The following is a 15,116-nucleotide window of genomic DNA, read 5'->3' as shown; positions in this document are numbered from 1 at the left end:
AATTTGGTCCAAAAAACCTCAAGCTGACGTTAGAGCTCGCTACATTTCCAAGTTCAACGTGGCTTTACGTTCACTTCCATCTGTCAGTCTCTTCTCCTTCCTTTCTCATATTTTTCCTTTTACTCTCTTCTTTCATCTTTTCCTTCCTCCTTTTTCCCTCCTCTTCCATTTTTCCTTCCTTTTCCCTCTCCCATTTTTTCCCTTCCTACCTTCCTCCATCCCTCCTCCCCCATCTTTTCCTTCCTCCTTTCCTTCTCTCCCTCCTCTCCTTGTCCCCCTTCTAGCCAGTTTCTTTTCCTCTTGTTGAATATGAGCGTTTGCAGTAAACAAACATTAAAATGACCAAGGAAGGAAGGAAGAGAACGATGTGTGCTTGTCAGCATTCAGCTCACCTGTAAATTTCAAGTGACGACTTCATTGAGGTCGTATGAGCCATTCTTTTACTTTGGTAAACCAGAGTTTACCTCAAAGCAGCTCTGTGTACACGGCATTTGGCCGTCTTTGTGAGGACATTCATCAACATCAGTGGGTTTCCCCGTGTATTTAGGAAGTACTACTAAGTGCTTAACTAAAACTCTGACCACAGCCTCATTTAAAGTGGTTTTTGTTTTTGTTTTTGTTTTTTAAATTATTTGGTTTCAGTGGCAGACACCTTCAGCTCACTCATGTTTGGACATTTGGTGCTCTCTCCTCTTTATGATCAGCTGCAGGTGAAACGTTTAGAGGACATCTGTAAATTGCAGACACATAACCTGCAGTGTTAATACAACACAGGTGTGCATCAAGAGTGAAATCCAACTACCATAAAACTGAGTTACAAATTCTTCTGGGTCACTTTGGTTTGAGTTTTTCATAATAAAAGTCAGAGGAGCTGTAAGAAAAGCAGCAGAAAACTCCCATCACATTTCAAAAGCAATGTTTAAAACACAAAAGACAAGCAGTCAGCACTTTATAAAACTCATCTTTATTGATTCAGAGTCATCCCTCCATCCACGACAATATTTTCTCTGCTGTGCTCTTATAAAAAGCTGAATATGTACATCCTCTTGTATTTACATTATTTTACATGATTACATCGTCAGAGAGCCTCACACCTGCAAAAAGGTCAACTCTCCTGCCTGAAACGTATCACCTGTTGTCAGGGGAAATGAACAATAGAGCAACTTGCTCCTGGGTTGTTGCCTGGCAACAGCAGCTTATCGGATTAATATCGGTAAAGAGGAATTGTTTTTAATTATTTATCTTATTTTTCTAAATATTTCACAAGCTTAGAAAAACATGCGGAGTGACCCCATGTGCTGTGGCAGGGGGTTGGGAAAAACACAAATTAAAAAAGTAATGGAACATATAATGTAGTGCAATGCAAGTTTCTAATGTGAAGTCGTGACGAAAGTACAAACTAATAACAATAAAGTCGATGCACGTCAAAGAGTTTTTGTGCACTTTACATAAACACACAGTCTGAGGAAAGTTTAACAACAAAAACTGTAGCTAACACTAGGCTGCTAAACATCTCCTCATCAATCAGCTTAGTCCTGCACAAGAAGGTGAGAGGTAAAAATGATACAAAATACAGGGTGGAAAAATGTCCTAAAAAATATACACAAACCACTGATCAGACTTAATGCTGATTATCTGATAAATCATAGAAAGACATCAAAAGGTGGCTGGAAAACATAATGTGGAGAGCAGACTCAGAGCATAAATGTGGCTCTTTAAAACCTGCTTTGTTCTCTAATGAGAAACAAAACAGGTTTTATTTTATGTCTGTAATATGACTTAAAGTAAAAGCACATAATTACTTAGGTATAAAAATATTTTATCCATGGAGGCAGAAAATGTTCACCGAGGTCATGTGAAGTGTTCAAGGGTCGTTTTCACTTTTCTCTTCTTTATTTTAAAAACTGTGTTAATGCTAATGTTAGCAGCTATGTGTAAAGGCGGGAGAGGCCCCAGTCATTCAGGTCTTAGAGAGTGGTGTGCGATTCCGTGGCAACTACTGGTCGCTATGGAAAAATGTGTATTCCCAGACTCGTTGGAGAGTAGTTTCTAGCAACTGCCTGTAGTTTGCAAGGAAGGCGTCGCCTTGTCTGCAAACATCACCAACTATGCAGCTGTTAAACTGAGAAGCACAACACAAACTGGAAACAGAGATAGTTCACCTTTGAAATAAAAGTTGAACCTTTTGAAATGTACGTAGTAAGAAGCAAATTTTCTGTTTTGTGTTGGGGAGCAGTTGGCTAGTGTTTGCAGACAAGTTGGCAACTTCCAAGCGAACTACGGGTGACCACAACAATTTGCTAGCAACACAGTCACAAGGTGGTGCAGCTCAGCCTTCGTGATCAATTTCACAACAGGTAAGTGGTTCATAACCTCTGCACAGCTGAATGAATGACAGGTGTGCAGAAGGAAGAAAAATGATACATATAATAAAATAGTACCTAGCAGCAGTCAGCAATCACTTAGCAACCAGTCAGGGGAATATGCAATTTCCCCTAGCAACCAGAGGTTTCCATAGTATCAACAACTGCTCTCTAAGCCTGCGTGACCGAAGCCTAAGCTTTTAAAACATTCAAGACTCTCTCATTAATACTGAGCAGAAAAAAGGCCTCTCTCACACACAGAATGAGTTTAACAGCAACAATAACTCCGTACTTACAAAAGCTCGTGTGTGCAGCCCCCACCCCCTCCAGCCCTGACGAAGAGTAAATAACCACAACCCTGAAACTGAAGGCGCTAAATGGAAGTCAGCCACCTTTTGAACTGTTAACTCCTGTGCTTTCCCCACTTTAATACTTCAGTGTCTCAACAGAAACAGGCTAATGCCAGAGCTGAGCAGCAGCCACCCCTTTGAAAATGTTTAGGCTTTTGGCAGAAAGTTGTTGCACTACAAGTAAAACTGCGGCATAAATCATTTGGACATGTGCGTCTGCGAGTGATTTAGCGTGCAGTAAACCAGAGTAATCGCCTTTCTCTCTTTAAAAATAATGTTTCTGTAAAGCTTGACAAAGTTTCCAGTGTTACAACCATTGCAGATGTGAGGCTCTGCCTGTGGCCAACATGTTTCGAGGGTTTAGTCTTCCCTCTTTTTAATGATGGGAAAAGAAGCTTTAATTCCCGAATTTCACCGTTTCCAACGAATCCCAAGCACCAAGCATGTAACTCTGCCGCAGGATCAAAACACGCTGTTTAGAGGCAACAGAGATGAAGAATTTGGCTCAGCTGCTGAGAATAAATGTGAAACAATGTGATGGTTTAAAAAAAATACTGACTAAATGTGAGGTTTGGTTTATATGCTGTGACATCGCTCATCGCTGTTGCCTCTAAAAGTTGCCCGTGTCTCTCCAGCTGCCAAGATTTGGTACATTTGCATTGGTTAAACAGCATCTTTGACCTCCTTGTTGGTTCAGCAGCAAAACAAACAAACAAACAAACAAACAAACAAAAACAAATTGTTTGCCCTCGTTCTTCCTCTCATTGGATACATTCAAGAAATCCAACACTTCTCTTACAAGCCGTCCTCTCTGGGCCATTTTGATTGAAATAAATGCACTTGTTTGTCCATTTACATCCATGTTTTTTGTCCTTGTGGATTTATCAGTCACACTGTTTGAATTATCCACACTGGGTTCATCCACCCGCCTCTGCCAGCCAATCAGAGACGAGCTGTAACATTCACATCTATCAGTTTGACTGACGAGAAGAGTCGGATCCAGTCAGGACTTTGGTCAAAAAAGTCAAAGTGTGATGAGTTTCTGTTACTTTTCTTTAAAAAAAATGAAATAAAATAGCCGACCCCCAAATCCTTTAAAAAAAAAAAAAAAATCTGGGCTTTAACCGCGTTTGATGATGTCACTTCCTCCTCAGTCCGTCTCTTTCTTCTTTTCGTCCAGGTCAAAGTCCAGCACGAGAAGTTTGGTCTCCTCAGTGCCGTTTCTGCTGCCGGCGGCGCACACCAGGCGAGTGTCGGACGCTCTGATTCGCCACACGACTCCACCTGGATCAAAGACGTGATTGGTTTAGCCACAGACATGTGATAACAGGTGAGGACATAAATAAAGTTCAGGTACGTATATTTTTTCTTAATATTTAATAACAGAGTGAATACTGCATCTACCTGCACCATTACAGTTCATTTAGCGTCTTTTCTACTGAAATGTGAATGTATTTAATCTGTTTGTTAGTTCCACATTAAAATGTTGACACTACAAAAAACCACATAATATATAATTGAGTCAGTTACTAAAAATATCTTCTTTGTATCATTTTATATGATGATGAAGTTGAGAATTTATTCATTTTTAATTTGTGTATTTGTTGGACTGGGAAACACCGGTTGCTATAGAAACGTGTACTTTCTGACAAGATTGGGTGAAACTGGTTCCAAAGAGGTATATGAGCTACACCGAACACCACACTGTGACTGATTTAGTTGCTAGCAGACCGCCACGGTAACCTGTAATCTGCATGGAAGGCAAACCACTCACCAATCACGAGTGAAATTGTGAAAAGTGCAGTGCGAATGGGATACAGGCTGCTTGCTTACAAATTAAACGTTGTGCTGTCATGCACGTTTCCAGCTGTGCAGGATGGAAAAAGTGACTGACTGCCTTCAAAGTGAAAGAAACCCCTGTGTTTGCAGTTTGTGCATTTTCAAACTTTCACTACAATTCAGTGAATGGCAATCACAGCAGCCTTCTAGCAAAAAAACAGAAAAGCAAGCACCACATACCTCTTTGCAAATGAATTGACTCAGTAACAGCCAGAAAAATACATTTTTCCCTAGCGACCTAAGGTGGCGCGAACTCCTCACCTGATCCTCGGCTCTGCAGCGCCACCACGTCCCGCAGCCAAGCTCCGGTCCGCAGGTCCCACAGTTTGACCGTCCCATCGTCAGAGCTGGACAGGACCAAGCCACGACAGAACTGCAGGCACGTCACCGCCGACTGGTGCTTGTTGGGACCTGAAAAGTACGCATCATTACACCGTGACCCTTGACCTCAACCAGTTGTCTTTACATGAGCAGCCTTTCTTCTCAGCGGTATCACTTTATGCATCCTTTCTTATATGAGCGTCAGCATGTGCATCTTGATATAACCTGATTTCACTGAGTTGTAAATTCTCATATTGAATCATTTCCTCCTTCTTTGGCTCTAAAATATTTGCTGCTTAAAATATTTCCTGCTGGACAGATTTCCAAAAAGAAAAAAAGAGAGAAATTACATGGACATTTACAGTCCCAGAAAATAAAGTTCAATACCACTGGCAGCGAGTCCAATTTTTCATCCAGTCACCAAAAACCCTTGAAACCACTCACATTCCCTTTAGCTGTACTTTCTGGCTAAATCCATGTGGCTCGAATTGCCCGCACATGTGAGCTGAACAGATGAAAAGCAAACGCTGTGAAATCCACAACCATAAAAGACTAAACAGGCCGTCACAGACTTTGCATGAAAGTATCCTCAGAACTCGTAGCAACAAACACCCTGTGGTTTGTTTTATTTCTCACGAGTCTGACCACAGATCAGGTTCACTTTCTGCCTCAGACCTTAACATGATTATTCACTTCATCTCAGAGCCTTTACAATGCCCCCTGTTTCCTCACTTCCTCCCAGCGGGTTGCGGACTTTTGAGTCAGCCTGTTTTATTGCCGAGTCAGCGATCTGGCGCAGAAGTTCCACGGCGACCCTCACCTTCAAGCTGCTCTCATTGTTTAAGCGGACAGATTCCCTCTAAGGGACGTTACCAGCTTCTCACCTTGCAGCGTGTGGAGACACTGTCCTGTCCGGATGTCCCACACTCGCACCGTGGAGTCGGCATTCCCGGAAACCAGGATGTTGTCTCGAAGCTCCATGCCGCTGGTCAGCGATTGGTGGCCCGTCAGCGTGTGGACACACCCACCTGAACAAGAGACACTCGTTTAGCTTAGACTGACACCCATGCGTTTCATTTTTATATGATTACAGCAGGTTACCACCAACAGGGGGCGCACTGAGCATCACTGTATTTATTCTGTTTAAATTAGATAAAAGTGAAAAGAGGCGATTGCAGCAGCTTTCTGCATTATTTGCCACAAACCATTAAAAATCAACCATATTTGTTTTTTTTCTTCATTTATCACAGAGAAAGAGGCGGTCGTGTTTCAGTTATGTTCCTATGCGTTATATGTAAAGCAAAATAAATCTATAGTAATAATGATAAACTCAGCCCGTCATCCAGAGTTACTGCCCCCTAGTGTCTGAATACAGAAATAAACTCATTAAATAACTCCAGGTTCACAGTGAGAAAACAGAGTCCGTGAGGTCTACCTGTCTCTGGGTCCCACACTTTGATTGAAGTGTCCAACGAGCCGCTCACCACGAACACGCCGTCAAACTGCAGAGAGGGGTGGGAGAGGTGGAGTCAAAACCAAAACAAGGAGCTCAAAGATGCTAAACCGCCTCATGTAGAGCTCTGTGTGTGTGTTTACCTGCAGCGAGTACACTCTGTTGGTGTGTCCCTGCAGCGTGTGCAGGCACACCTCTGTCTCGGGGTCCCACACCTTCACCATGTAGTCGTAGCCGCCCGACACCACGCGGCGCCCGTCGTACTGAACGCAGCGCACCGCCGCCAAGTGGCCAGTCAGGACGTGCTCACAGCGGCCAGTCGACACGTCCCACACGCGCAGCGTGGTGTCCCGAGAGCCCGACACCACCCTGAGAAAAAGAGAGAGAGAGAGGCATTACATCGCTGCAGTGACAGCCAATCAGGTCAAGGTGAACCAGAGGTGTGTGTTTGTGTCTCTGTTAAAGCTGCGCTGACCCAGTTCTATGAGTTCATGTGTAACATTAATTTGTGTGTGTGTGTGTGTGTGTGTGTGTGTGTGTGTGTGTGTGTGTGTGTGTGTGTGTGTGAGTCTGTTACCGGTTGCCGTTGAGATGCATGCAGCGCACGGTGGACGTGTGTCCGTAAAGCGTGTGCACGCACTCGCCGCTTTCGGCGTCCCACACGCGCAGCGTCCGGTCTGTGGAGCCGCTGATCACCGTGGTAGCCGCCATCTGACTGCACCACACCCCACCGGTGTGACCCGTCAATGTCCGCAGACACTGAGGGAGAACAAAAGAAGGATACATGATGATTAAACAGTGTTATGATTGAATTTAAACTTTGCTTTTAATTTAAATGATAAAACGCATGAAAACGTTCACACATGAATGCGACATGAAGACCAGTGATTACAGATAAAGTTGCATTTTTACTGCACTTTAAGATCAAATATTAGAGTTTGCATTTGGAACAGTCGAGGTCGAAGAAAAGCCAACACGTTCTTCCTCATTCACTTAAGATAAAGGAATAAAGAAATAATCTGCTGCTCTTATCTGGGCCAATGAAAGCTGTTATTCTGGGTTTTTCCTGCTTGGATCAAATTAATTAAACGCAATCAAAGCCTGCAGTTTGCACAAACACAGCGAACATTAAACGTCTCTCTCATTGTTTGCGAACGCGTGTGAGTCAATGTTTATTCCACTTTCATGGACAGCCTTGAGAGACAAACGCAGTTTCACCTTGAGGGTGTTGTAGCGATAGTTGCCATGGTAACAGTGGCAAAACTTTGCCTTGGCAACTGTTGCGGACACGGAGGAAGACACTGCGGGCGTCGACACGAGCGCTCGCTGTTACTACACGACTGTCAGCGGCTCGTACGCGGCGGCGCACACGCCTCATCACCCCCGCAGAGTAAAACATCGTGAGGGTGTGTGTGTTTTTCTTTCTGCAGGGAACAAAATGACTTCACACACACACACAGGCAGGTCTAGGCGGATGAGCGAGCAGGTGTGGCGGATTAAAGAATGTTTAACCGAAACCAGATGAACGACCTGAGTCTGCGATCTCTCACCACATACTGAGTCCTGCGAGGGTTACTGTGGTTTATATAGTACACTCAAGGTATCCCACAATGCCTCACTGTGAGTAATGTACAACCAAGGGTCACTATCCACGCATTGTATCCCATCATGCATTGTTGCTGGAGTAAGAGGCGCTGGTTGGTTTACAGGACAGAATTTCATGAATGACAGGAATTCTTCAAACCCTGAACGCAAACACACACTGGAGCTTCATCACAGAGTGTGATTGTGTTCCTGTTATGACACGGGTCAGCAGAGATGAGCTTCCTCTGAAGGGTGACCGGTCTCTCCCTTAGAGGCGGGGTAGAGACTCGTGAAACGAGCCATGGTAAACGGCACCTCACGACAGAGTTAATGTCAAACTGTGGCTCTACCGCCTGAGCCACATGTAGAGCAGCTCATGTGTGAATGTCAGACACAAAGCACTCTGGCGTAGAGAAAAACGCCTGTTGCATGGAGAGCTTTGAGCGCTGCATAAGAACCAGACCATTTATCATTTTCCAAAATGACGTCACATGTGCTGTCGTGAGCCGCCGCAGTCCTGCATGTCTCACATTTTACAACTTTGTGTGTTTTGATGCTGCAGCTCGGTTAAAGACGTGAGTGTACCATCGTGTGGGTTTAACTGCAGTTTTAACAATGCACCAGGAGCTCACACATTACACAGACGGACATGCGGCAACAGTGTGAAAAAGATGAAACTTTGTGGAAACTGCTCAAATTCTCATGATGTGGAGGTTTGTCTGAGTGGCGACGCCCGTCGGTCTGCAGAATGCTGCTGCGGCTAACAGCAGTGATAAATGGATGTGACCGTGTGACGTCACCGTGCCATGCAGTGTCCCACGCAGCGGGTTTGCTGAGGCTTAACTCTTTCCACCTTTGATGCTTACAAGGATTTAGCTTTGTTTCTCTTTTCTGAACCGAGTAGTTTCTGTCATACTTCATAACAACAGGTGAGCGTGGTCGCTGCCTACACAGCTGTCCTCGGAAAAAAAAACAGAACCTGTTCGTCCGTGTAGATTCTTGGTCATAAGGTCAAAGTAGTCTAACGAGCTTAAAAAGAAGACGACAGGACTTCTGGAAGTTTTTCAAATTCATGTACAGGTGACAGAACTCATCATTAAGGGTACAAGGGAGTTGGTCTAATACCATCTTAAGGGGAAAAGAGTTGAGGAGCTCGGTTACTCAGGGGCGTCCTCCACACTGACAGGAACCCTGAGGTGGTTCAGGATGGGGTGTGGATGCCTCCTGGGCACCTCGTTAGGAGGACACAAGCTCTCAGCTGGCTTGGGAACACAGCGTCACCAGAGCAAAGAGGACGGAGGAGGTGAAGGTGAAGGAATCACAACAGTCTGCTAGTGTTTTAAGCCCGAAACATGTTCAGGATTGTTCTTCTGGTATTACTCTCCTTTTCTTAAAGTGGACTTTCCTTATAAAACAAGATGAGCAAACAGTAAAAACACTGAAACCAGGAAATCAAGAGCACAAGATTGAAGCAAACTGGTATTACATGAGCCCGGCCTTAGCTTAACTTCAGCTGAAATCTCTTCAGCACAATCTAAGATGTCTTTGGCATCCTGCTCATGGCTACTTTTGGAGGGTTTTAAACTATTTTAAAAGGACCTGCAGGGACCCATAAAACTGTTATTTGGTGTAAAACAACCTCCTCTTGCAGAACATTTTGCAGAGTTAAATTAAGATGATCAGTTGCAGCACGGACGTGCACTTGCAATCAGACAGCTTCTTGGCTTCTGCAGAGAGGGCTGCACTTTATGTCAACATTACATTATCCTCGTCTTGGTGCAGCGGGTAGACCGAGAATCTGCAACAATGGCGAAAGCTTAGCTGGCTTAAGATGAGTCCGGGCATCTTTTCTCTGAGGACAAAGGAGGGATTTATATTCCAGCAATGTTCCCTGTTTATTTAAGGAGCTTTTCATGGTCTGAAATAAGGTAAACGAGAGCCTGTCACCTTTCTGAATCCACTCTGATTGCATATTGTGTGTTTAACAGTCTGCGGGTGTTAAACAGGAAGGTTTACAAAAACACGCCAACAGAAACAGACACTTTCTCTACACCTTTAACACAAATGTGAGTATTCAAACAGAGATGCCTCGGGTGGTGTATGTCTGTGTGTGTCTGTGTGTGTGTACACAAATAGCTTCCCAGCGACACACCCCGACTGACACGACTGCTCCGCCTGTGTTTAGTCCGTTTAGCCACTCTGAGCTTCTCACTGTCCTATTAGGTCACGCTGGCCTACATATTAAAATCTTATTCAGGTCAAATCTGAAGCTGAGTGCAGCTCGCACGCAGGAGTCCCATTATTTCATGATAATGTCTTTTACTGACGATTCTCAAGGTCACCTTGATTAAACACTTGATAGCTTCAAATTTAAACCCAAACATATTTGAGCTCTGATTCTTTGAAATCGGAGCTTGAAATGTGGTAAACATATGTTTGACTTCCAGACGATTAAGCCCACAGACTGACGGTTTCCTCTCGTCGCACCCCGATGTTCACATTTCCAGGCTGAAGTGAAATTTGTCCATGAACTCGAGCACCTGTTGTGGACTCGAAAGTCCTTCTAGAAGCAAGTCTAGCAACTCAGCAGCCATTCTGGATCAAATCCAGGGAGTTACTCATTCCTCTGTATGAAAACATGTGAATGAGCGCCCGCTTGCTAACTTGATCTACAGGTAACTCACTTCCTCCTGATGACAGCCTCCTACACAAGTACCTGCCCAGGACAAAAGATTCACTCATTCATCTTTCGCTCAACCAGCCACACCTGCATCTACCTGCAGCTCTTCCATGTGCTTTGCTCACCAGTCTGAAGGCGTTCGCAGGAGCGTTTCACTCTTTAGTCTGAACTGGTTTCACATGTTTATGTCAGACACAAAAGCACTCCACATCACTCTCCTCACATCCTGTAGAGCAGGGATGTCACATTATAGTGTTTCTGTTAGTTTTTAACAGATTAAAGATAAACATCGCCTTCCTGTATTCCCCTGATGGAGGTGCAGACACCAAGTTGGCTCCTGAAGCAAAACCCTTCATTTCTCATCCCAGTTCAATTATCGGTTTCCAAAGAAGGAAACATTGAGATCTGATAATGGTGTGCAACAGCATTATCAGATCTCAATAATAATGCTGCCCATAATGATGGGCAGACACCACCCTCACTGATGCACATCCAGTCATTTTGTTGTTTAAGGGGGATTGAAACAGTTTCAGGTCAGACAAGAGCTTCACAGGTTACTTCTAGCAGACGTGTTTCAGGGTATGAAGATATAAATCCTTGTTCTTGCTCGATGAACTTGGGCTCATGGATTATGCAATATTTAGATCATCTTTACAGAAGATTTCATGGCAGTTTCTTAATCTTAATTTTGTCAAAGTCTATATGGTTTGTTTATTTTTAGGTTGGTGCTAAATCATTTATCTGATAGGCTTTATTGTGAAGTACTACAAAATAAAAGTCATATTTGTACCGAATTTGACTTGCAAAAATAAAAGTCACTGAAGAGGATGTTTTACTGTCACCACCAGAGCCAAAGACCAGAGCTGGATTCTTAAAATATTCAAGTGAAATCACACTGGATCCAAACACAGCAAACACACATCTGTTATTATCTGAGGGGAACAGAAAAGCTATGTATACCAAAGAAGAACAATCCTATTCTGATCATCCAGACAGATTTACTGGATGTCTTCAGATCCTGAGTAAAGAGAGTCTGACTAGACGTTATTACTGGGAGGTGGAGTGGAGAGGAAAAGGAGTTGAAGTAGCAGTCACATACAAGAATATCCGAAGAGTAGGAAAATCAGACGTGTTTTTTTGGATTCAATCAAAAATCGTGGTCACTGAAGTGTTATATCAACAAATATGAATTTTGGCACAACAAAATCCAAACTGTCCTCTCAGGTCCTCGGTCCTCCAGAGTAGGAGTGTACCTGGATCACAGAGCAGGTATTCTGTCTTTCTACAGCGTCTCTGAAACCATGACTCTCCTCCACAGAGTCCAGACCACATTCACTCAGCCGCTCTATGCTGGACTTGATTTTTTGGATCATGAAGATACTGCAGAGTTCATTACACTGAAATAGACAGAAGCCACTGATGGACAATTGGTTAAAATGTGTGTTTTATTTTCCACTTTTTTTTGTCTACATCATTGTTGAGATGGGAGTTGCTGAGAGCTCACAGTTGTGCTGTTTTTACTTTGCACGGAGATCACCTGTCAGTCACACTGAATAGCTGTTCCTTTGACCTTTTGTTATCCGTTTTCTATATTTTCCTAACATTACGTTTATATGCCATTTAAATGTTGTTCTTGTACTAATTAAATGTTAAATATATCAAAAAGAAGTCAAAGTGGCACCAAAAAGTTATTTCCTGTTTTCTTTTAATAAAGCGCACACCCTTATCCCTAATGACCATTTTGTGCCACGCCCCAAAAACTGCTATAAAAACATTATATATTCATATTTTTTTCCACTTTAAATTAGCCAATCTTTTAAAACTACTTCTCCCTGAAATATTTATATAAAGTTTTAAATATATTTTAATTATTTATTTATTTTTAATCGTAGTTTAATTACATGAGCGCCCTGTTTTTTTAGCCCCAAAATACAAAAAAACTAAATATTTTCAAAAAAAACCATTTGAAGTAATATTTGATTGTTATTATAATTAGGCCTTCAGATGGACCAAAGATTGGCACCAACATTCATTTTGACCTGCCATTATTTTTTTTTGCAGGAGCACATTAAAAAATGCATGCCTAAGGACAATTCCCCAAAAAGTGCAATAAAAATATTAAATATTAATTTTTTTTTCACTTTAAATTGGTCAGTCTTTTAAAACTACTTCTCCCTGAAATATTCATATAAAGTTTTAATTATATTTTCATTGTTTTAACCCTTTAAATCCCAGTTGTATTACATGAGCGCCCTGTTTTTCAGCCCCAAAAAACAGAAAAACTAAACATTTAAAAAAAAAAAACATTTGAAGTAAAATTTTATTGTTATTATAATTAGGCCTTTAGATGGACAAAAGATTGACACCAACATTCATTTCGATCCATTTTTAATTTTTTTTGCAGAAGCCAAAAATGGTCTCCAGGCGGCGCTGCTGCTCCAGCTCCCCGGGGAGGAGTGCCTCTGCCGCGGGTGTGTCTCGCGCAGCGCCGGGGCATATGGTTCGGTTTCCGTGTCTGCAGCACACACTTCCACTACCACGTGAAAACAAATACGTCATTTCCTGTTGATTTAAAAAAAAAAAGCGCCATCAAACGATCCTAAGGGAAGGAAATGGTCCAGCCCGGTCAGCGGGCCGAGCAGCCGCTGCATGCAGGGAATGAGTGTGCCTTTTCCCGCGAGTGTGTCTCGAGCAGGCCGCTGGAAAGGGGTATTTCCGAGCAGGCGTCAAATGTGAAACAAGGGCGCCACCTGGTGGACAAATAAAAAAATTACAACTCTAAGGCCTCTAGTACAAAACGAAACCTAAGCTGGATTCATGACGATCCCTTTGACCGTAATTTTTTAGCCGTGAAAAATAGCGTTTATAATGGAAGTCAACGGGCACAAAATGACCACTAGGGGTATGGGTGTGGGGATTTTTTCTGCTCAGCCATTTTAGGCTGATTTAAGAAATTAACACTGAAATATTAAATCGGACAGAAAAAAAACTATCCTTTAACAAGTTTGGTTATATTCCACTGAACACAGTGGAAATGGCAGCCATTTAACACATGTAAGTGGCAACAAATGGCCCCAAGAAGGCAGGAAGGTTCAGTAAATTCAGAAGGTCATATTCATAATAAAAAATAACCTCAGTTTGTAAATGTCAAAACAATAAAAGTATTGTTTTGGGAGAATAAACTCACAGATCAAATGTTAGATACTGAAACATTATTTCAGTCCTTCCAAGATACAGAGTTATAATAAAAGTTTGCCAGTTATCTGTCCTGAGTCTGACCGCTCTTACATCTGTGTTCTTCATTAACGTCTTGTCTTCAGGCTTATAATTTGGCCGGTTTCTCTTAAATATTTGTGAACTAAAGACAGCTTCAACCCTCTGTGTGTTGACCGCACTGCATTTTCTTGTTAGTAATAGCAACACCATTGTAACGACAGAAATACTAATTAGTTAGATTACTAGTTACTGAAAAACATTTAACGCCATTATTCCCATTTGTGCGAATTTACAAAACATTATGTAAAGATTGCTGGTATTTTTGTGCCCTTAAAAAGTGGAAATAATGATGAGAGCTGAATGAATGATAGTGACACGCAGATCTCGTTTTCACTCGTCTGTATTGAGTGTTACAAAAACAACACAACCCAAACCATATTCTCTCTGCATGGATACACTCAGTCTCAGGACCACAGTTTCCAAACTAAGTTGCCCTGTTTTAACTTATGAGAGTATTTAGACGCTGCACAACTTGAACTGTAACATAAGGTAAATACATCTTTTTAACTCACATATGTTAGCTGACACATTCTCTGACTTTCAACAGTAATGAAATAATACTTTATGCGCTGTATATGTCTTTCAGTAGTTAACTTAAATACAGATAGTGGCAGAAAAACTGTCATTCAATAAGGCGGGACACCAGTGAAAGCTAGCTTAAACAGCAACGGAGTTCACCTGAAACTTCTCAGCAAAAACTGTCCACAAGTCACCTCTTTCCTTACAATAAACAATGATGGTGGGCTAATAGTCAACTGTAATACACAGAGTTCACAGAGTTCTGTGCGTGCAGTTACCTTAAACAGGGGAAACGAGGAGAGATGAATGATGATACTGACACAAAGCGCTGGCTTTCACTCGTCTGTACAGAGTGAAGGACAAGAGGCGCGAATCCCTCTAGTGGAGCCCTGAGGAATTACCAATGGATCGATGCACAATCAATCCAGGACATTGTTCCTTCTCGCAAATTGAAAGATATTTCATGCACTGTTATTTATAGAAGGCTTCACACTGTTCCTGCTAACCATAAATATTGTTCCTAAAGTTTTATCCAACTGTAGACAGATTTCTAAACTCCCTTTTACTTAAGTCCTGTTGAAACTTGTATTAGAAAAAATATTACAAATTATTTAAAGTTATAAAGCACAGCACAGAACTGAAATGGCACAGTAGTTAACTTTACAGTTAGGCTGGGGTACAAATTTCCTCATAAAAACCCTGCTCTTATGTGGAATGACTCAGGGGTCCAT

At 42.3% G+C, this 15,116-nt stretch overlaps 1 protein-coding gene across 1 annotated transcript; it reads right to left on the bottom strand.

The window, feature by feature from the left end:
• Positions 1-948: 948 nt before the first annotated feature.
• On the bottom strand, positions 949-14,712 carry LOC147334805 (uncharacterized). Its single transcript, XM_086275285.1, has 7 exons — positions 14,664-14,712; positions 6,904-7,085; positions 6,470-6,695; positions 6,309-6,375; positions 5,758-5,901; positions 4,814-4,963; positions 949-3,997 (listed from the first exon to the last, which is right to left on the bottom strand). The coding sequence occupies exons 2-7, from the start codon at positions 7,035-7,037 to the stop codon at positions 3,864-3,866; spliced, it is 855 nt and encodes a 284-aa protein (XP_086131411.1). The 5' UTR covers positions 7,038-7,085; positions 14,664-14,712; the 3' UTR covers positions 949-3,863.
• Between the last annotated feature and the right edge of the window lie 404 nt (positions 14,713-15,116).

The sequence above is a fragment of the Aulonocara sp. 'chitande type north' Nkhata Bay genome, linkage group LG3 (genome assembly GCF_057382095.1).
Source record: "Aulonocara sp. 'chitande type north' Nkhata Bay isolate Kocher_YH1m ecotype deep benthic linkage group LG3, A_spYH_male_GT1.1, whole genome shotgun sequence".
NCBI classification, from domain to species: Eukaryota; Metazoa; Chordata; class Actinopteri; order Cichliformes; family Cichlidae; genus Aulonocara; species Aulonocara sp. 'chitande type north' Nkhata Bay.
The sequence above is the reverse complement of the archived record's forward strand: the minus strand, read 5'-3'. Positions and strand labels throughout refer to the sequence as shown.

Bases quoted from the DNA above. Each gene is read 5' to 3' on its own strand.
- LOC147334805 (XM_086275285.1), bottom strand. From the start codon at position 7,037: ATGGCGGCTACCACGGTGATCAGCGGCTCCACAGACCGGACGCTGCGC. The intron at 6,376-6,469 runs GTAAACACACAC...CCCTCTCTGCAG, and splicing joins ACAGAGTGTACTCGCTGCAG to TTTGACGGCGTGTTCGTGGT. The intron at 4,964-5,757 runs GTGAGAAGCTGG...CGTACTTTTCAG, and splicing joins GTGTCTCCACACGCTGCAAG to GTCCCAACAAGCACCAGTCG.